This window comes from Ambystoma mexicanum, chromosome 4p (assembly GCF_040938575.1).
Source record: "Ambystoma mexicanum isolate Mex_15411 chromosome 4p, UKY_AmexF1_1, whole genome shotgun sequence".
NCBI classification, from domain to species: Eukaryota; Metazoa; Chordata; class Amphibia; order Caudata; family Ambystomatidae; genus Ambystoma; species Ambystoma mexicanum.
This window is the reverse complement of record NC_090927.1, coordinates 169,914,043-169,934,954: the sequence shown is the minus strand read 5'-3', so window position 1 is coordinate 169,934,954 and position 20,912 is coordinate 169,914,043. Positions and strand designations below refer to the sequence as shown.

General features: G+C 47.6%; 1 protein-coding gene across 2 annotated transcripts in view; it reads left to right on the top strand.

Moving 5' to 3' along the window:
• The window catches only part of CCDC25 (coiled-coil domain containing 25), a 217,652-nt gene extending 197,100 nt beyond the window's left edge, over positions 1 to 20,552 (top strand). The window contains exons 9-10 of one of the 2 annotated variants that reach the window (XM_069605625.1): positions 3,282 to 3,493; positions 20,166 to 20,552. In XM_069605625.1, coding sequence (XP_069461726.1) covers positions 3,282 to 3,467 — 186 coding nt within the window. In that variant the 3' untranslated portion in view covers positions 3,468 to 3,493; positions 20,166 to 20,552. The remainder of the gene's footprint in view (positions 1 to 3,281; positions 3,494 to 20,165) is intronic. The other variant, XM_069605626.1, reaches the window with a different exon arrangement.
• Positions 20,553 to 20,912: the final 360 nt, after the last annotated feature.

Genomic DNA, 20,912 nt, shown 5'->3' with positions numbered 1-20,912 from the left:
CTCCGAGAGGATGTCCAGACGAGTTCACTTTGGAGTTGATTGGTCCCACCAACTGCAGGGGAGTAGTTCTTGCAGGGGCTTCTCTGTCGATGCGAACTTGGTGTTTCGGCACTGCAGCAGGGCTTCACCGGGCAAGCCAACGGTCCAGGAGTTGCAGCAGGTGTCCTCTTAAAGTTCTTCTTCGGTGCCTTCATCCAGTGGTCGACTCTGCCTTCCAAGCCAAAATACTCGCCTTTTATAAAGTTCTCTCCCTTTCATTGCAGCCTAGCTGTCACTCAACCAGCAGGGTGGCTGTCCTTGCCAGACAGTCAGCCGATCATCACAGAGTGCATTTGGGTCTCCTAGGTGACTAAGCACAGGGAGTTTCGGGCACCTCCCTCACTTCCTGCCTAGCCCAGACACCCTGGCGCCACAGGCAGGCTTCACTCGTGAATCCTGCCAAAGGCAAAACAAAGAGAGACCAAACCTACTTTGGCACACAGAGTAAATCTCAAGAAGGACCTTTCCACAAAGAAATGGCAAAAAAAGACTGGGGCAATTTTAACAAAAATGGCACCCTTGGGTGCTTTACTGCAGCTGCGAACACAGCCCGCGGTAAAGGCACACCACGTTAGTAAAAACGAAACCACTGCCACCAGCCATTCAGTGAGGAAAGGTAACATTAACATGTTACTTGAGAAGCTAGACAAAGGGGATACTAGTTAACCCCTCGACCACCCTATTGTAAGATAGTGTGTGCTGGGTCTAGAAAGTTACAAATGTAAGTAAAGTCAATTTCACTTTACTGCTCTGGGAAACAGTAGTTCATCTCAGAGAAGGTAGTTAAACCTTGGGAAATCTTGAGACTTCCCTGTGTCACCGCACTAAAGGTGCTGTGTGACACAATACAAAAGATGCCTATGGAGTTTGTCAGGCTCCACAACCAAAATAAACAGTGTACAAAAAAACATTAATATACATGAGAGAGTGGGAACAAGGGTCTAATTCTCTCCAGGTAAAACGTTCAAGTCCTCAAAATCCAGCAAAAGTGCTGGGAGTCTCTAAGCTAGAGAGGAATTAGCAAATTTTTGAGAATTCTCCTTAACAGTCCTATTCACAAAACAATAGCACTTCTTAAAAGTCCTGTAATGCTCCCCTAGACTGTAGTATTTCCATTCCCTCACCATAGTCACAGGAGTTCAGTTCCCCTCGTGGCCGAGATCCCTGTAGGAATGGCAGCCGCCATCTTGACTTCACTATTTATGCTTTAGCAAGCTTGATGCCCCGCCCCTAATTCGACTATACCATTCGCCACGGGGTTGCTACAAAACCACCGTCAGTTCTATTGCCTTCTTTCCATGGGTCCCCATTCCTGCTATAATAAGTTTATCGCTCTATGGACGTGGCGCAATTTCCTTCACTATTGAAATGTTGAACAAGTTTAAACACTCACTACTTACTGTTAGGGAGAATTCTCAGAAATGTGCCAATTCCTCTCTACCTTAGAGATCCCCAGCTCTTTTGCTGGACTCTCGGACTTTCATTTTTACCTGGAGAGAGTTGGACCCTTTTTCCCATTCTCATGTATTTTAATGTGATTTTACACTGTTTCTTTTGGTTTTTGGAGTCTGACAAACTCCATAGGCTTCTTTTTACATTGTAGCAAACAGCACCTTCAGTGTAGCGCTACAGTGAACTCTTCCAGATTTCCCCAAAGGTTTAACTACCTTTCTCTTGGATAACTATTTCCAAGAGCAGTAAAGTGAAATTGACTTTACTTACACTTTTAAATTTCTAGACCAACACACACTATCTTACAATAGGGTGCTGGAGGGGATACATAGTATACCCCTTGTCTAGCTTCTCATGTAACATTTTTATGTTACCCTTTCCTCTAAGAATGGCTGGTGGCAGTGGTTACTTTTTACTACCGTGATGTCTTTACAGCCGGCTGTGTTTGCAGCTGTAGTAAAGCACCCTTGGGTGCCATTTCTGTCAAAATGGCCTGGTCTTTTTTCTCCATTTCTTTGTGGAAAGGTCCTTCTTGAGATTTACTTTGCGTGCCAAACCAGGTTTGGTCCCTTTGTTCGTTTTGTCTTTGGCGGGATTCACGAGTGAAGCCCGCCTCTGGCTCTAGGGTGTCTGGTGGGGGCAGGAAGTGAGGGAGGTTACCGAACTTCCAGTGCCTAGTCTCATAGGAGACCGGAATGCACTCCTAGGTGATTGGCCGGCTGGCTGTCCGGCAAGGACAGCCACCCTGCTGGGTGATTGATAGCCAGGCTGCAATGAATGTGAGAAACCTGCATAAAAGGCGAGGCTTTTTGGCTTGGAGGGCAGAGTCGACCACTGGAAGAAGGAATCCAAAAAAGAACTTTTAAGAGAACGCCTGCTGCAACTCCTGGACGGTTGGTTTGCCCGGTGAAGCCCTGCTGCTGTGCTGAAACTCCAAATTCATATTGACAGAGAAGCCCCTGCAAGGACGACTTCTCCCTTTGAGTTGGTGGGACCAATCCACTCCAAAGTAAGCCACCTGGACATCCTTCTTGGAGCTGGTGGAATTTCCAGAGAGTTGCTGCTGGAAACTGAACTACCAGGGAGAGGAACACCAGTTTGTGCGCGTTGCTTTTAAGCTGGCCAAGAGCCCCAGGAAGATCCTCCGTGCTCCCAAGAAGCAGGACCGACCGAGAGCTACCTCAACAGTGTGCTGGACCCCAGATTGAAGGAAAGTCTGTCTGGACATGCAGGAACCATGGTGGTGCTTTTTGCGGTAGACGCGAGGAGCTGAAACACCGAATTGCCACTTGTTTGAATATAGCCGGTTGCTGTCGGTAACCATCCCATTACAGTGCAGGAGTCCCCAGAAGTCCTCCCTCTTGTCCCCACGACTGAGGCCCAGGAACACCATGATCTGCAGAGCTGCACAGCAACAGAAGTCATCTGCTGCTTTTCTTCTAACTAAATGTACTGTAAAGTCTAAGAGAACTTTCCTCTTGTTATAGATTTGTTTCTACTCTTCGCAAGACTAACCGCTTTGATTCTTCTTCACTAAAGACTTCTAAAACATTGTGCAAATACTTTCCTACTTACCTGCAAGAAGTGCTTCTAGCTACATAGACTTTTGCCTATTGACTTTGGCCTAGCCTGTTTCTCTGAAAGAATCTTCTCCTCTGACACTGGGGAGGGTTGAAAAGTATTTGCCTGCTTAAGAATATGTGTGATCCCTTGTTTGTTCCTAATAACCATTTGTTTGACACATCTCAGTGCTATTCCAAATACTAACAGTAACATATCAATTCCCACAGGCAAACATGAACAAAGGGCTCAAATCTGCATCGACGCAGAGAGTGAAACCCAAGAAAGACCTCACAAACAGAAAATGGCAAAGAAAGAAGACCGGGGCCATTTTGATGAAATGGTCACGCATGGATGCTGTACTGCAGCTGAGTGTTCAACCTGCGGTAGAAAAGCACAATGGTAGAAAAAAATAAACCACTGCCACCAGCCATTTTAAGTGGTGAGGGTAACATACTGTTACATGAGAATGTAGGATTAGGGGATGCTAGGTAACCCCCCCCCCCCCCAGCACTCCACATAAGATGGTGTGTGCTGGACCTACAAAGAGAAAATGTAAGTAAAGTCAATTTCAATTTATTCTTCTGGGAACAGTAGTTCACCCAAGAAAAGGTATTTAAACCTTATTAGAAATCTAAAGGATTTCTCTGGTACACTGCACTGAAGATGCTGTGTGTCACCATACAAAAAGTAGATGCTTATGGAGTTTCAGATTCCAAAGAGTTAAAAGACAAAATCCAAGTCGGGTCAAAACACATGATGGAGTGAGAAAAAGATTTCTCACTCCTGGTTTAAAATTCAAAAGTCCTAAGTCCAGCAAAAGAGCTTGGGGTCTCTAAGGTTGAAGGGAATTAGCATAGAAATGAGCATTCTCCCTAACGATAACCACCATTCAAGAATTAAAAAATGTGTAGTTTATATAATTGTTTGCAATGATACAGGCTGTACCAACAAGCAAAATGCTGCATACATTTTACTAATAAGTTTTAAAATGAATTATAGTCAATTGTAAATTCCGTACACTTGTTTTTTAATAAATATAATAATTCAACAAATAATAATAAAAGAAGCTCAAAGCGTTTCGGGAATACATATCTCTTAATCGGGAGCAAATATCCTTCAACTTCGATCAAATGTATGTTCATTCTTCAAACTCCAAAGGTATCTGCAAGGCAAATTGGAGACTGGTATCAGACTATTACAAATCGATGTGTGTATATAGTATGTAATTCAGTGTATTTCAAAGACGATACCACAGTTTTTTTTTATACATACATGGATTTAAAAGGAAATCACCTGTGTGGAAGGACTTTCAAACCATGTTGAGTTGTATCAATTCCGTGAACTAATCTTGTGTTCAGGCTAGTATATAGAGTTTCAGGGTCTGTCAGAAAAGCAAAAGAATCAATAAACAAAATGTCTCACCATGCTGACCATCAGCCAAATGGAGATCATGAGAAATTAAGAGCATGCATGCCTCTCTAATTTGGCACATGTGACAGTTGTGTTCCAATTCAGATCATTGGTAATATGTTGTGGTAATCAAGCGTTGGAGACGCCCCAATCCCCGACAACCTACAAAAGGTATGTAGTGAATGTTATTTGTCCAGAAGATATTACCCAATTACATCAAACTGGTAACAAGTCTCATTGCCTTACTACCTCCTTGTTGCAAAGAGGTGGGTCAATTTCTGCTTAGTTTATTGCTATGTGGTCATGAATGTCCCAGTAGGGAATTTTCTGATTTGAATCTAAAGGCAACAGACAAAGTATATACTGTATAGTGTGTCAAATTGGCTCAATACTTAGATAAACGTATGGAGCAATATGTTCTTACCCACATATCTGGCGATAGACCTCCCGTTGAGATTAGTTTTCGGGGGTGTGTTTCGCTGCATAGCAGATTCAACATTCTGTAATTTAATGAAGTCTGATGGATGTGGTCAGAAAGGTGAGGAACTCTTAATAGCGGTTATATGAACCACGCGTGCATCTTGGTTAATACTTAGCTCCAGGAATGAGTAGCAGTGTATCCATTCAGTGCCGGAACCCGGAAGTTGCATACGATATGGAGCGAGACTGTGAACGGCGTACAGTGCGTCCCAGCGGGCGCATTGACTTCCTATGTAAACAAACACGGCAGACTCGTTTTGGTTGGCTACAGTGATGCCTGAATGCTAGTGGATGTATATTAACAACTACAAGTTGGCTGTAGGTGAATGTTTGTCCTACACTATCGGATGCCTCTGCTGAAATGAGGCTTTTATCTCATTTGCAACAGTCACAATGATTCACGAGAGAATAGGGTTTTGACAATGGTAGCATCACATGTGAATAGTGCATTAACTATTCTCAGTTTAGTCTTCTTTCTAATCCAAGATCGATCAACAAAATATATCAAAGTACATTTAAGTTAATTTTGAATTGGAAACCAATGCACTGCATTATTCTCCCAAGGGGTTACTAAAGTGGAGAATAAACTTGCTCAGTGAGGTTTTCACTAAATTACATCGATTTACATCAGTGTATTTTGCTCATTGGTACTGCCTGTATCATTGTAAACTATTATATAAACTACATTTCGAAGGGATTGTGTCCTCCGACGTATTCCTCATCTTAGATATATCCTTCGAGCTCTGCTGGCCTCGGAATTTTTTTTTCTGTAGAGGGCGCTGCGCGTCGATGTCCCTTGAGTCGATGTCCCTCGAGTCGATGTCCCTCGACAGCCGCCGTATCGACGCTCGACGTCATCCTGCCTATAAAGGCCGCGCGCAGCGTCCGTTGCTCAGTTCCGTTTTTCCGCGCTTACTCGGTGCCTCGGAATACTGTTGCTCAGTTCTTAGTCAGATTAATACCTATTTACCTCGAGTTATTCGATCCATACTCGATGGCTTCCTCGTCGGAACCGACAACTCCTCGATCCGGCTTAAAAAAATGTCGAGATTGTGGGAAAAAGAGGTCGTTGACCGATCCTCACAGAAATTGTCTGTGGTGCTTGGGAGCTGAACACCATTGTTCGGAATGCGAGGACTGTATGTCCATGACAGCTAAGGCCCTCGTCACCATTCGCGCTCCAGGTCTCGGAGTGGGTCTCATCACTCCTCGAGGTCGAAGCACTCGAAGAGGAGGCGTCGAAGATCCCCTTCTCCGTCTTCCTCTGTTTCGCCAAAAAGAATCCCTTGCCCCACGAAACATAGTTCCCGGGCTGAATGGGAGGAATTCTGAAAGAATATGATGAGCGTCTTCGAGAAAGCGGCCTCGACCCCCTCGAAGACTGCCGAGAGCGATGCTCTGATCGAAAGACCCGAAGCTCAAAAACGCCCCGAGTCGCAGTACCCGGCGAAAGAAACCTCTCGAGCGCGTTTCGAACCCTCGAGCAGGGCTATGACCTCCAAACCTTCCTCGAAGGTGCCGTCGACGAAGGTCCCATCGAGGTCGATGTCTTCCGCGCCGTTGTCGAGGGGACCTTCGACACACGGGTCTGTCGACTCGACGCCGGCCTCGACACCGGCGTCGACGCCAAGAAAAGTCACGGTGACCACACATCCAGTGACCATCCCCAGGCCCTCGACGTCGATGGCGTCGATATTGTCGAGTAGAATTCCAATTCTGTCGAGGTCCTCGAGGCCTCCACCTCTGTTTTCGACGCCACGCTCGAAGACGTCGACGACATCGACGTTTTCGAGGCCAATAATGACAAGTTCGGCACCCTCTGCCTTGGAAATGGGATTTACTCCCTTTATGAGTTCAGGACAATTGAGAACTATATCCTCAATTTTAGAAGAGGGTGATTTGTCTGAACAAGACACATTTGAGTTTCAGGGACCTGTAACCCCAGTTAGAGAGGAATTTTCCTCTGAAGAGCGCAGATTAAAGGATCTTCATGATTCTTTACATGAGGCAAGTGGGTTAGACACTTCCCCTGAGGTGGATTTTGCTAAGCCAGACCCGGGGGAGCATGCTGAAACCCCCTACAGAGCCTTAATGGCCAGGATTACAGAGTTCATGGGGTGGTCTGCACCTTCACAATCTTTCCAGCAAGATGACCTCACGGATATTCTTGACAAAGGCCCACAAGAGGATCCTGTGGTGCCCTTTCATAAAGCTCTTCAGAGAAAGATCATGACAAACTGGGAAACCCCAGATGTAATACCAGCAGTAAATAAAAAACTGTCTGCAAAGTACAGGGTATCTTCCACAGACCCAGAGTTTTTGTCTAAACATCCATCCCCAGAAAGTCTGGTGGTACAAGCAGCATCCTCTACCGATGTCATGACGGCTTATCCTACATTCCCACAGGACAGGGACGATAAAAAATATGATGCTATGGCAAAGAAAGTCTTTTCAGCATGTAGCATGGCGTTAGTCTGTTAATGCTACTTGCACCCTTGCTAGGTTCAGCCATACACTTTGGGAGTGTGCTTCTACAGCGGCTGACTGCATCCCGGAGGGAGAAGAAAGGGATGCGTTCCTGAATATTATACAGGACGGTAAAGACGCTATGTGCGAATCCCTCCAGACGGGCATTGATTCGGCTGACAGTATCAGCAGAGCAATGGCGGCAAGTACATCAACCAGGAGATTTGCTTGGTTGAGAAAGTCGGGTTTTGCCCCAGATGTGCAAGCCAGGCTCTTGAACATGCCATTCGATGGCTCTTCTTTGTTCGGGAAAAAGGCGGATGACAGTTTAGAGAAACTGCAAACTTCAAAAGCTGCAGCAAAATCCCTAGGAGCTGCAATCCGTCAGACTCCTTTTCGTCCCACAGGAACCTCTGCGAGGGGCAAGTCCTTTCGCTTCTACTCCGCATTCGGAAGAGGTAGAGGACGACCGGCTCAAAGGGGTCAAAGAAGAACTAACCGAGGTGGACGGGGTAGATATTCTAAAGTCGCAGCAACAGCAGGTGCCTCTTTACCATCGGCATCTGCATCAGCCGCCCCAAAACCACTCTGAGGACTCCCCTCACAGGACACCTGTAGGAGGCAGGTTGACCCAACATCTGACGGTATGGCAGGCTATCACGTCAGATGCTTGGGCATTGGAAACAGTCGCCCAAGGTTACTGCCTGCCTTTCCTACGTATACCTCAGTCATCCACCGGGGATCAGCTCTCAGAAAGCTCCAGATCCGCTCCTCTTGCAGGAAATTTTGGACCTGCTAGAGAAACGTGCCATAGAACCGGTACATGTAGCGGAGAGGGACAAGGGCTGGTACTCCCCTTACTTTCTCATTCCGAAGAAAGACGGAGGACTGAGACCCATCTTTGGCTTGCGAGAATTGAACAAATTCCTCAGAAAAGACAAATTCAAGATGGTCACTCTTTCTCAGATCCTCCAGGCCCTTCAGTTTCAGGACTGGTTGGTATCTCTGGATCTTCAGGACGCTTATTTCCATGTGCCTATCCATCTCAAACACAGGAAATACCTGAGGTTCGCAATTGGCAACTCTCACTATCAATTTCGAGTACTGCCATTTGGGCTGACCTCCGCCCCGAGGGTCTTCACCAAGTTAATGTCAGTAGTGGCTGCAAGTCTAAGGAGGGAAGGGATTCACGTCTACCCCTACCTGGACGATTGGCTGATCAGGGCTGTTTCTCCGGAGCAAGCTCAGATCCAGCTAAATCACGTGTGCCATTTCCTTCACAGACTGGGCTTCTCCCTCAATTTAAAGAAGTCACAAATGATACCATCGCAGAGACTCCAGTTCATAGGAGCGATCCTGGATACTTCCCTGGGAAAAGCCTCGCCACCAGAGGTGAGGGCTCAAGATATTCTACAGATGGTTACCAAGTTCCAGCATGCCCAACGTCTCTCAGCCTTCGATTTTTTGAGGTTGCTAGGCCTCATGGCATCCTGCATTTTCCTTGTGCCAGAGGCTCGCCTGAGAATGAGATCCCTCCAGTGGGCACTGAGGACTCAGTGGTCACAATTCTCAGGGAGAATGACAGATCTTCTTCAGGTTCCCGACAGGGTGGCTCGAGACCTTCAGTGGTGGGCCTGTCAGGAGAACATTCTGAAAGGAGAACAGTTTTGGCAACCCTGGCCGGAGATAACAGTAGTCACTGATGCCTCACTCACGGGGTGGGGAGCCCACGACTTGAACATCAGTGGTCGTTGGTCTCCATCGGAGTCCAGACTACACATCAACCTGTTAGAGCTGAGAGCCATCAGACTTGCGTTGAAGGCTTTCCTGCCAGCTGTACAAGGGAAGAACGTCCTGATAATGACGGACAACACGGTGGCCATGCATTACCTCAACAAAAGAGGAGGCGTAGGATCACTACCCCTGTGCAGAGAGGCGATGCAGCTCTGGTTTTGGGCAATCCAAGAAGGAATCTCTCTATCGGCAGTTCACCTAGCCGGAGAGAAGAACTTGACAGCGGACGCTCTGAGCAGGCAGAACAGTCTCCCACGTGTGGGAGCTAGCTCAGGAAGTCCTTCAAGAGATCTTCGCCCTTTGGGGAACCCCTCAGGTAGATCTGTTCGCCACCTGCCTAAACAAGAAATGAGACCTGTTCTGCTCAAGGGAATTTCCTCCGAGAGGAGCTCTGGGAGACGCGTTCATAGTGGACTGGGAGTTTCCGCTTCTGTACGCGTTCCCACCGGTCCCTGTCATTCCTCAAATGATCAGGAGGTTGAGAAGATTCCGGCGAACCATGATCCTAATTGCCCCGGATTGGGCCAGGAGAACGTGGTACCCGGACCTTATAGACTTGTCCATCTGCCCTCCAATTCGACTTCCTCTCAGAGAGAACCTACTCTCACAGAAGGGAGGTCGGGTTCTCCATCCAGACATCAAAACCCTCAACCTTCACGCTTGGCTTCTGAACGACTGAGGTACAAGGATTGGGACCTCCCTGATGATGTTATGGAGGTGTTGCTTTCGGCAAGGAGGCCAGCAACAAAGTCTTTATACCGCTGCCGTTGGAACAGATTTTGCAGCTGGTGTAGAGAACAGAATATCGACCCATTTTCATGTGGTACACCAATGGTTTTGTCCTTCCTACTATATTTGGCAAATTCAGGCCTTCAAGTTGGCACCATTAAGGGCTATCTCGCAGCGCTATCCATCTTTAAGCGTACTGCGGAAGAACCATCCTATTTCAAATTACCCTTGGTAATACAGTTTCTAAAGGGGTTAACCAATGTTTATCCCCCAAGACCATTCCAAGTTCCCCTATGGGATTTAAACTTAGTACTAACTTTCCTGATGGGTACACCTTTCGAACCTCTCCATTCTTGTTCGTTAAGATTCCTTACCCTTAAAACTGTTTTATTAATAGCACTTACATCTGCTAGAAGGGTGAGCGAATTACAAGCTCTTTCTTGTAAACCCCCTCATACAATCTTTCACAAAGACAAAGTTGTCCTGCAAGTGAAGCCTAATTTCCTCCCAAAGGTGGTTTCTGAATTCCATATCACTCAGAAGATTACCCTACCATCTTTCTATCCTCCTCCTCACCCGGGGAAAGAGGAAGAGAGGTTACACAGACTAGACCCTAGGAGGGCTTTAAGTTTTTACATTAGTAGACTAGCCAGGATAAGACAGGCAGACCAGCTGTTTGTAGGTTACGCAGGTCACAAGCTGGGGTTACCAATAACTAAGCAGACCATTTCCAGATGGATCATTCTAGCCATTCTGGAATGTTATAAACTGGCAGGGAAAGAGCCCCCTCAAAACCTTAGGGCTCATTCGACCAGAGGTATTGCAGCTTCATCGGCCCTCAAAAGAGGCGTGCCGGTTAAAGACATATGTGCGGCCGCTACATGGTCGTCTGTCCATACCTTTACACGTTTTTACAATCTGGATTCCTCCTCCAGTCAAGAGACTAGGTTTGGAAGGGCTGTACTGCATTCTATTTATCAATAGAAGACAGCGTGAAGTCAGTACTCCCTCCTCCGAATATAGAATACTGCTATGGGAGCCTATCTAAGATGAGGAATACGTCGGAGGACACAATCCCTTCGAAGAACAAGTTACTTCTTACCTTGTAACGTTCTTTCGACGGGATGTTCCTCCGACGTATTCCTCATCGACCCTCCCATCCATCCCCGCAGTTCTACTTCCCTTGTTGTTGCAGCTTATGCTCTTTCAGGGTGATTAGTCTAGTCCAGACAGTAATACTGTGGGCTACAAAACGGAACTGAGCAACGGAATCTGCGCGCGGCCGTTATAGGCAGGATGACGTCGAGCGTCGATACGGCGGCTGTCGAGGGACGTCGACTCGAGGGACGTCGACGCGCAGCGCCCTCTACAGAAAAAAATTTTCCGAGGCCAGCAGAGCTGGAAGGATATATCTAAGATGAGGAATACGTCGGAGGAACATCCCGTCGAAAGAACGTTACAAGGTAAGAAGTAACTTGTTCATCTTTTTGAATTCTTAACTGGGATTGTCCATCAATTGAGGACACTGAAGACAAAACTCAAACCAGGACTTTGCCCACCCAGGACGGCAGAAGAACCAAAAGGACAACCACACCAGAAATGACGATAAAATGATAAGCCATGCTGTGAAGACAGCCTGCAAGCAGTAGTTCTTAAGGAAAATAAAATATAAAAAGGGGAGCCCAAAGGGCTCCCAGCAACCCTACACAAAAGGTGCAGTGCGCTGCAAAAGTGAAACACAGATGCCTTTTAATAAGTATGGAGGAAAGCGTGACTGCATAAAACAAAGTAACAACAAAATTAACAGGGTTTCAATGGTCCGAGGAAAAAAAGAATTTGGGGGAGGGGACTCTCCTCCTTCAGGAGAACAAGAAAAAGGTCCAGCAAAAAGTGCTGGGGGTCTCGCATGTAGCGGGGATTTGGCATAAAAATTATCGTCCCAACAACTACTACCCAACAAATGGAATGGCTTATTGAGGAACCAGATCCATGTCACTCTGTCGCGCTACTGCCCTTAGAGGCTGGTGGCTCGGTCTGGCTCATGCTGATTGCTGTAGATTACGATTCAGCACTTTGTGTGAACCCCACGGGCTCTGCGCCTCCCCCCTTTACCGTCATTTCTGATTCACTTTTTTCAGTGTTGTGGAGCTCTGTTTCCAGATAACCGTGCTATCAGTTTTTTCCACTTGTAATCTAACCAGAGTACAGAGCAGTCAAGATCCAGAGACGAGGGCAGGTAAGATTCTAGAATGAAGACACATGGGGAGGAAAGTAAAGCCTGTAACAACTCTCGTACTAGGATATAAAGAGGTGAAGCAAAGTATTTTTCGCCATCAGATTGCACATGTAGGGTTCGAGTAAGGCGGCCGTTAGGTAAGACAATGTGGCATGTGTTAGGGAGAATTCTCATTTCTGTGCTAATTCCCTTCAACCTTAGAGACCCCCAGCTCTTTTGCTGGACTTTAGGATGTTTTAATTTTAACCCTGGTGTGAGTGAGCCCTTTTTACTTACTCTCTCATGTGTTTTGATCTGATTTGGATTGTCTTTCTTTTGTTTTTGGAGCCTGACAAACTCCATATGCATATACTTTTGTATGGTGACACCCAGCACCTTCAGTGTAGTGTCACAGAGAAGTCCTTTGGATTTCTCATAAGGTTTATATACCTTCTCTTGGGTAAACTACTGTTCCCACGAGTAGCAAAGTGAAATTGACTCAACTTACCTGTTTTTCCTAAGTGGGTCCAGTACACCCCATCTTAGGTAGAAGTACTGGGGGGTTCGCGTCTTGAAACACTTGTGTATTGGTGCGTTATAAATGCCACATCATTACTTAGTAGTCCCTTTTTCCTACTTACTCATGTAACATTTTTAATGTTACCCTCACTACTTTAAATGGCTGGTGGCAGTGGTTTAATCATTGAGTTTCTACTGCAGACTGAATCCTCAGCTGCAGTAGTGCACCCATGGGTGCCCATTTTATCAAAATGGCTCCGGTCTTCTTTTTTCGCCATTTTCTATTTGTGAGGTCTTTATTGGGGTTTACTCTACGCGCCAAACCAGGTTTGAGCCCTTTGTTTTGCCTTAGGCGGGCTTCACTACTGAAACCCACCTCTGGCTCCAGTGTGTCTGGAAGTACAGGAAGTGAGGGAGGATCCTGAAAACTCCCTGTCTCTAGTCTACTTGGTTATCTGAATGCACCCAGTGCTGATTGGCTGGCTGGCCTTGTAGGACAGCCACCCTGCTGTGTGAGTGACAGCTAGGCTGTGCATGAATGGGAGAAACCTGCATAAAAGGCAAGGTTTCTTGGACTGAAGGCAGAGTCGACCAACGGACGAAATATCCGACAAAGGAAACTGGAAGTGAAGCTTGCTTGTTATGTTAGGGGCACTTCTAACGCGCACTTTCACCCGAAGGCATCTTGGCAGAGAAAGTACAGGCCCCAGCAGTGACCATAAAACAAGAGTTTTCTTCACTCTTCCGAATTGAAGATGGTTTACCAGGCCAGGTTTGCTGCACCCTCCTGGACCGTTGAACTGCCCAGGGAAGCCCTGCTGCAGTGCTGAAGCTCCAATTTGGAAATCGACTAGAGCCCAAAACAGACGACTTCTTCCCTTGGGTTGGTGGGACCAACTGACCCCAAGACTAACTTTGCTGAAAGACCTTTCCCTGCTGGCTGTACTTCTTTGCTGCTGCTGGTTCCTGAGTGCCAGGGGTCAGGAAACCCTGAATCAAGTGCATCGTTTTTAAGCTGGACCTGAGCTCCAGGAAGATCCAGAGGACCCTCCTGAAGCAGGATGACCCAAGCCTGAGTCACCTCACCGGAGTGCTGGACTCCAGAAGCAAGGGAAACCCATCTAGTGGCCAAGATGTACGGTGGTGCTATTTTCTGGAAGCTGAAACCGCAAATTGCTGCTGAATTGGAAAGAGCCCGTAGCTGCCGCCGACCTTCAAAGTGCATTGTAGGAATCCTCCAGACGTCGTCCTTCTTGTCCCCACAACTGAGGCCCAGGAACCCAGTATCAGCAAGACTGCAACCAGAACAGAATCCAGCTGGATCCTCCTTCAAACCTAAGGTACGGTCTTGACTAAGGGGTGCTTACCTCTTTTGTCTGTAGCTTGCATTATCTCACTTGAGACTTGCAGTAGCTGCTTTTTGCAGAGTTGAGCTCAGCTCGGTCTTTCACAAGCCCAACAGCTCGTGGCCCAACAGTGATTCTTTTTCTACAAACACTCTAAAACATTGTGCACGACTTTTGTGCTATCTAAAGACGTGCCTTGGCCTACATAAACATTGTTCAAATTGACATTGGCTGTCCTGGCTAGGTGGTGCATAAGTGTAACTTGTATTGCTGGGAAATATCTAATCTAGACTTGATTGGGAGATTGAAAAGTATTCACATGCTCTGAGAACCTGTCAACCTTTTTCCTTCCCTAACCTTTTTCTTTTCCACAACATCAGAATTGCATTAAGTGCATGAAGTGATATATCAATGCCAGCATTTTCCTAGTAATTGAAGTCATCTGAGTGTAGGAAGTGTGCGTGAAGCATCCCAAAACGGTATCTACTTAACTTAAATCTGAGCAAGTGGTATGAAGTGTATTTTTATTGTTGCATATTTCCCTTTTTAAAGAAGGCTTATTTAAAAGGGACTGTTAAATAATTATTTTATTAGAAAACCTTGAGTAAGTGTTATTTATATACTTGTATTTGTGAATTTCATTGTAACAGCTCTACAGCTCACATTTACCCCTCTTGAGATAAGACTGGCTGCTCAGTTACTCTACCAACTTGTGTAGTGCAGACCTACACGAATAGGTGGGATACCAAGAGGGCAAGGCTGGTGTAGTGTCCCACTAGGTTAGTGCATCCAATCTTGCCTAACAGTCGGGTGGCTGGGCTGGGTGGTGGCTGGGCTGGGTGGTGGCTGGGCTGGGCTGGGCTGGGTGGTGGCTGGGCTGGGCTGGGCTGGGCTGGGCTGGGTGGTGGCTGGGCTGGGCTGGGCTGGGCTGGGCTGGGCTGGGCTGGGCTGGGCGGTGGCTGGGCTGGGCTGGGCTTGGCGGCTGGGCTGGTGGCTGGGCTGGTGGCTGGGCTGGGCTGGTGGCTGGGCTGGGCTGGGGTGGTGGCTGGGCTGGGCTGGGTGGTGGCTGGGCGGTGGCTGGTGGCTGGGCGGTGGCTGGTGGCTGGGCGGTGGCTGGTGGCTGGGCGGTGGCTGGTGGCTGGGCGGTGGCTGGGCGGTGGCTGGGCGGTGGCTGGGCTGGGTGGTGGCTGGGCGGTGGCTGGGCTGGGTGGTGGCTGGGCTGGGTGGTGGCGGCTGGGCTGGGCTGGGTGGTGGCGGCTGGGCTGGGTGGTGGCGGCTGGGCTGGGTGGTGGCGGCTGGGCTGGGTGGTGGCGGCTGGGCTGGGTGGTGGCGGCTGGGCTGGGTGGTGGCGGCTGGGCTTGGCTGGGTGTCGGCTGGGCTGGGCTTGGCTGGGTGTCGGCTGGGCTTGGCTGGGTGGCGGCTGGGCTGGGCGGTGGCTGGGCGGTGGCTGGGCGGTGGCTGGGCTGGGCGGGTCTGGGCGGTGGCTGGTCTGGGCGGTGGCGGGGCTGGTCTGGGCGGTGGCGGGGGTGGTCTGGGCGGTGGCGGGGGGTGGGTGGTGGTGGTGGCGGGGGGGGGGTGGGTGGTGGTGGTGGTGGTGGCGGGGGGTGGCTGGGCTGGTGGGGGCTGGGTTGGGTTGGGCTTGGTGGGGGCTGGGTTGGCTTGTCAGGGGCTGGGCTTGGCTTGTCGGGGGACAGCTGGGCAGGGCTGGGCTTGTCAGGGGCTTGGCTTGTCGGGGGACAGCTGGGCAGGGCTGGGCTTGTCAGGGCTTGGCTTGTCGGGGGACAGCTGGGCAGGGCTGGGCTTGTCGGGGGACAGCTGGGCAGGGCTGGGCTTGTCAGGGGCTGGGCTTGTCGGGGGACAGCTGGGCAGGGCTGTGCTTGCTGGGGGCTTAGCTTGTCGGGGGGGGGGGCGGCTGGGCTGGCCTTGTTGGTGGCTGGGCTGGCCCTGTCGGGGGGGGAGGGCGGCTGGGCTGGGCTGGGCTTGTCGGGGGGGGGGGGGGGGCTGGACTTGTCGGGCCACGTAGAGGCTCTGTCAAATATGTCCTTAGTTGGAGCACTAAATGCGAAGCTTAAGCACATTTTAATCAATGTACCCTCTTTCCCTGTATCCATCCCCTCTACCTCACGACTCCCTCTTCTATTCCTGCTCTTTTCAAACTGCCTGTATAGCCACCCTATTTCTCTCTATTCCTGCTCCCTTGGTCTCCAATTCCTCTTTACTTCCTTTCAATGTCTGCTCCTTCCCTATCCCCTTGTGTGCCATTTTATGGTAACTCACTTCATTTTTCCTTCACTATCGTCCTTGTCCCTCTGTGCCCACATCTCTTCATACTCGCCTCTGTAATCTCATTATACTTCTGTGAATGCATCAGTGTACACTGACCGCAGTAACCCTGGTACACATTGTCCCACCACAACACTGCAAGCATCCCATGATAGTTCTGCGCCCACCTATGACATTAGTAGCCCCTGCAAGTTGGAAGCCCTGTACCATTGCAGCTCTGTGAACATTCAACACAGCACATTCACACCCTGGTGAATAGTCATCCTGGCATACTACTCCCCTCCAAAACGCCTTTCATATTGCCATCCCCTGAGGCCGTACATCAAGCTGGCTGTGCTGCTTATTCCCAGCCCCTTTGGATTGTCAGCCATGTATGTTGGCAGCTTTTGCAAATATACCAAGCACATTGGCTGTTCCTAAACACATGCTAACATCCCTTGCTTGACTGGTAGCATTGACATTAGACCCTCTCCGCCCCCTGCAAGTTCCAGTCCTGGATATTAGCAGCCAGCCAGTAAGGAAGACTGAGTGCACAACTAGAAACACCCAAGGAAGGACATCGAGCAGCAATAAGTAGAAATTTGACGTAAAACCAAAGACCTTTAGCCCGGAAACTATTACAAAACCGGGGCCGAGAAAATTCGGAGCCCACCTTTGTTGCAAATCTTCCAGCAATTCAGGTAAGAATCTGATATGAGAATTGCACATGGTCGCCTGTGCATTCACTCATGGGAAGGAAAAAGACAGCCCTCCAATCACACACACACACACCAGGCACGCAGGTTTTACCGCCCAGTCCAGTGCACTGTCCCAAAAAACACCATAACACTGGTCCACCTACACTGGATGTGCACTCAACTCAGGCTGTCTGGGGCATGCCACCAGGCTAATCCAGTCTAAAACCGAATAAAGGGAATATGGTTGGACTCCAGGAGGGGGGCGTACATGTTTGCATGACCTCAAGATGCTGAAAGGGATAGTTGGCAGGGTTTAAAAATGCGCTTGTACCCCATTGGTTATCATACTGAAACATTGGACCACTAATGCAGTAAAAGCAGCTACACCCCTCATGAAGCCAACACTAAATTCCATTTCGACAACACAAGTGTAAGGTGATAGAATCACCTACAGCCAAAATGGGGTACTTTAAAAAGCGGCCCTGTCTTAGGAGTTATATGGTCTATCATGGGACAGCATATCAAAGAGGGTTGCAGTGTGTTAGGCAGAATTATATGCAGTACCCTTTCGGAACACTACACACAATTAAGACTACAAGTGACAGTACAATTTCACCTTTGGTACAAGCCTGTACTAAAGTTATAGTGGTAGCAGTAGCGGAGCAGCCAGACTTCTCAAGACTAAGTGAGCAGTACAAATAGTTACACAAAGGACAGCAATTACTATGATTCAGGCAAACACTGACTCAAGGTTTCAAAGTAAATGAATATATATTTATTTACGTATCAGTTGTATAACATTTCACCTTTCCAAGCAAGTTAAAAATCACAATCATAAATGCATCACACCACTTCCCTTAAATTTCAGACAAGTTAAGCTGCAAAATGGCACTCCAGCAATTTAAAAGAGAGGGAAGGACAAAGTTATTAGAAATTAGGCACAACCAACAGGTAAGTACTGAGGGCAATTGAACAAGAGAGACTACAGTGAGGAGATCAGATAGAAAAGGCTTAGGGCCAAAGTCAATGGGTCAAAGATCGCACAGTTCAGAGTAGTTTGCGGTAAAGTTTGTGGCACAGATTCCGGATGAAGTTGGTAGGTAGAAAAGTTAGTTCAAAGAGAAGGCCAAGCCTTCGGATTGGAGAAAGATTTCAAACACTTTCACTGCGGCTGATCGAAACGCTCAACCAGATTTGCACCGTACTTTAAAACCGAGAGGGGGCTGTAGCTGAGGCAGACGTTCCTGGTAGTTCCTGCAGGCTCATTGTTCCTGATGCGACTGTCGGACTGATCAGAAGTAGAAAGACTGGAGGGTCCTTCACTACCCAGGGAAGAAACCAGCAGCAGCGCCAAACGACGGATAAAAGGTGCGCTCCTTAAAACCCAAGCAGGGTCCGACCTTCCTGGCTCTCTGGCCCAATGTAGCTCTCTTCAGCGAATTCGACTGGTTGGTCCCACCAGCTCAAGGGAAGAAGTTTCCTGGAGGATCTTCTCTGTCGGATTTGGAGATTCTGACCTGCAGCAGGGCTTCACCAGGCGGTTCAGTCGTGGTAGGGGTCCTCCTCTTCCTCTGTGGTTCTTTCGTTCCAGTGGCGACTCTTTCCAGTCCCAGAGACCTGGTTTTTATGTAGTTTTCCCTAATTCATACAGCCTGGCTGTCAATCACAAAGCAGCATGGCTGGCCTGGCAAGACCAGTCCCCTTAGCCAATCAGACAAGAGTGCGACTTGGGTTACAAAGGGAACCCATGGCAGGGGTCCAAAGATCCCTCTCTCACATCCTGCCTACCTAGACTATCGGGTGCCTTAAGGGGGGCTTCTGTGCAGAAGCTCACAAAAAACAGCGAACAAAGGAATCGTCCCCGGTTTGGCGCGCAGAGTAAAACACGAGGAAGACTTTAACAAAAAAAAAGGTGAATAAAACCAGCCGGAACCAAAATAAAATGTATTTGATCAAGCGGGTTTATGTTCGAGGCTAATATAATAGCCTAAAACATTACCATGTTTTATATAAGATAATCACGGTAGAAAAGTTAGGGTAAATACCACTGCCACCAGCCAAGTCTTAATGTAAAGGGAGCGAAACAAGGCTCGAAGAGGCACAGACAAAAAGGGATAGGAGTTAACCCTTTCCAATACTCCATGTAAGATGGGGTGTACTGGGTCTGTGGTTTAAAGTGACTCTATAAAGTTAATGGCAACTGTACCTGTTTCTGGGGCACAGTAGTCAGCCCCAGAAAAATTGAGTCAGTGGGAAGTCTCAAAGACAACCCTGTGTCACTGCACTGAAGGTGCTATGTAATGCACACAAAAAGTGTTGCACATGGAGTAGGTGAGGTTCCAGTGACCAAGATCACACAAACAGTGAAAATACACACAGCAAAACACATGTAAGAGTGGGAGAAAATGCTCACACTCTTAACAGGTGAAAAAATAAATCCTAGAAATCCAGCAAAGCTGCTGGGGGACTCACTAGGTAAGGGAAATCAACCATTTATGAGAATTCCCCCTAGCACAGTGACAAGGGGCCTTCAGTAGATATCCCTCTGACCCCAAATGTAAGGTGAAAATCCAAATAACCCAACAGAAATAAGCCAAACGTTCCCATTGTCTTTCCATGTTATCTGATACTTGCCTCCGGCACCTAATTCGGAGAGGCTCACCGGAGACTAAAGGAATTGAGAGATGGCATATACCCAGTTATTTGTATTCTTGGTGCTTGCACATGGTATCTGCGGGGTAAAGGTGAAAGTTTGCTTTTATGGAAATTTTAGCTTCTGGCTAAATAGGAAAATTGAGGCACGTCCGCCAATCGGTTGTCTTGGCCATCTTAGTTTCCATCTAGCACAGTACAGGAAAGTGGCTATGTTTCATCTATTGACTAATGGACTTTTGATGGGTCTTTTCTTTTTCTTGCAAAGCTTACTCGCCCCGTATAAAGCAGGTGCATGTCGCATCATAAATGCTTTCCTTTACTTAATCCCCCCTTTCTGCTGCTGTGTGTGCTTGAGCTATGTGCTTGCAGTGATATCAATGCACCGGTAGTGTTGATCATTTATATGCGTGGACATAATCCTCACTTTGCGTGTCCCTCAATTCCCACCTATTACTACCATGTATGAGTGCCTCTGGAAGCTTTCTCTTTGAACTGTGCTGTGTATTTGATTATATATTTGTTTTTTCTTTCCTGTAGGATGGCAATGAGTCGGATGAATTCATGTAACCTCAGACCTGGAAAGAAATGTGACCTTTTAAAAACTTTGCAGTATGACGTTTGGCATACTTTGGACAGTATAATTGTTTTGGTTGTGTATGAATGCCAAAATTAAATGGACTTGCATCTTTTGGGAAATGTTCATTGTTCGCCTGCAGGATGCCAATGGACAGGTGCCATCCCTGGAAACTACAGCACAACAGCATTTCTGAATGTACTAAAATAATTTTATTGCATACCTTTACAACGAGGGTGGGTAATAACTGACAGTAGCATTGTTTTACTTTGTCCTTGTCATCTCTACCTATGAAACGTTCTATTTGATTGTTTTATGTTCTCATAAAATTTGACCAGGAGTAGACATAATTTCCTCGTTTATTCCATTCATTATTTCCGTTACTGCCTGTGGCAAATATGTAGTCTGCATTGTATATGTAATGATTGGTGCGGGTCCTAGCAAGCAATGGTGGTACGGTATGCATCTATCAAGTATAGTTTCCAGGTGTCGAAATAGAATGCTTCTTGTCATGTCACCATAAGTAGTGTGTATTCGCAGAAACCCTTTTAAGAGCCGTTCTACTTTTAAATGGTTTCATTGCTTTCTTGACCATGATGCATATTGGGGAGTGTGGGTACCACAAGGACCATAGATCAGATGGGTTGTGGTAGATGGCATGGCTTATAAAAAGCAGCACACGTAAACCTGCAAACAACTTCTGTGGTACA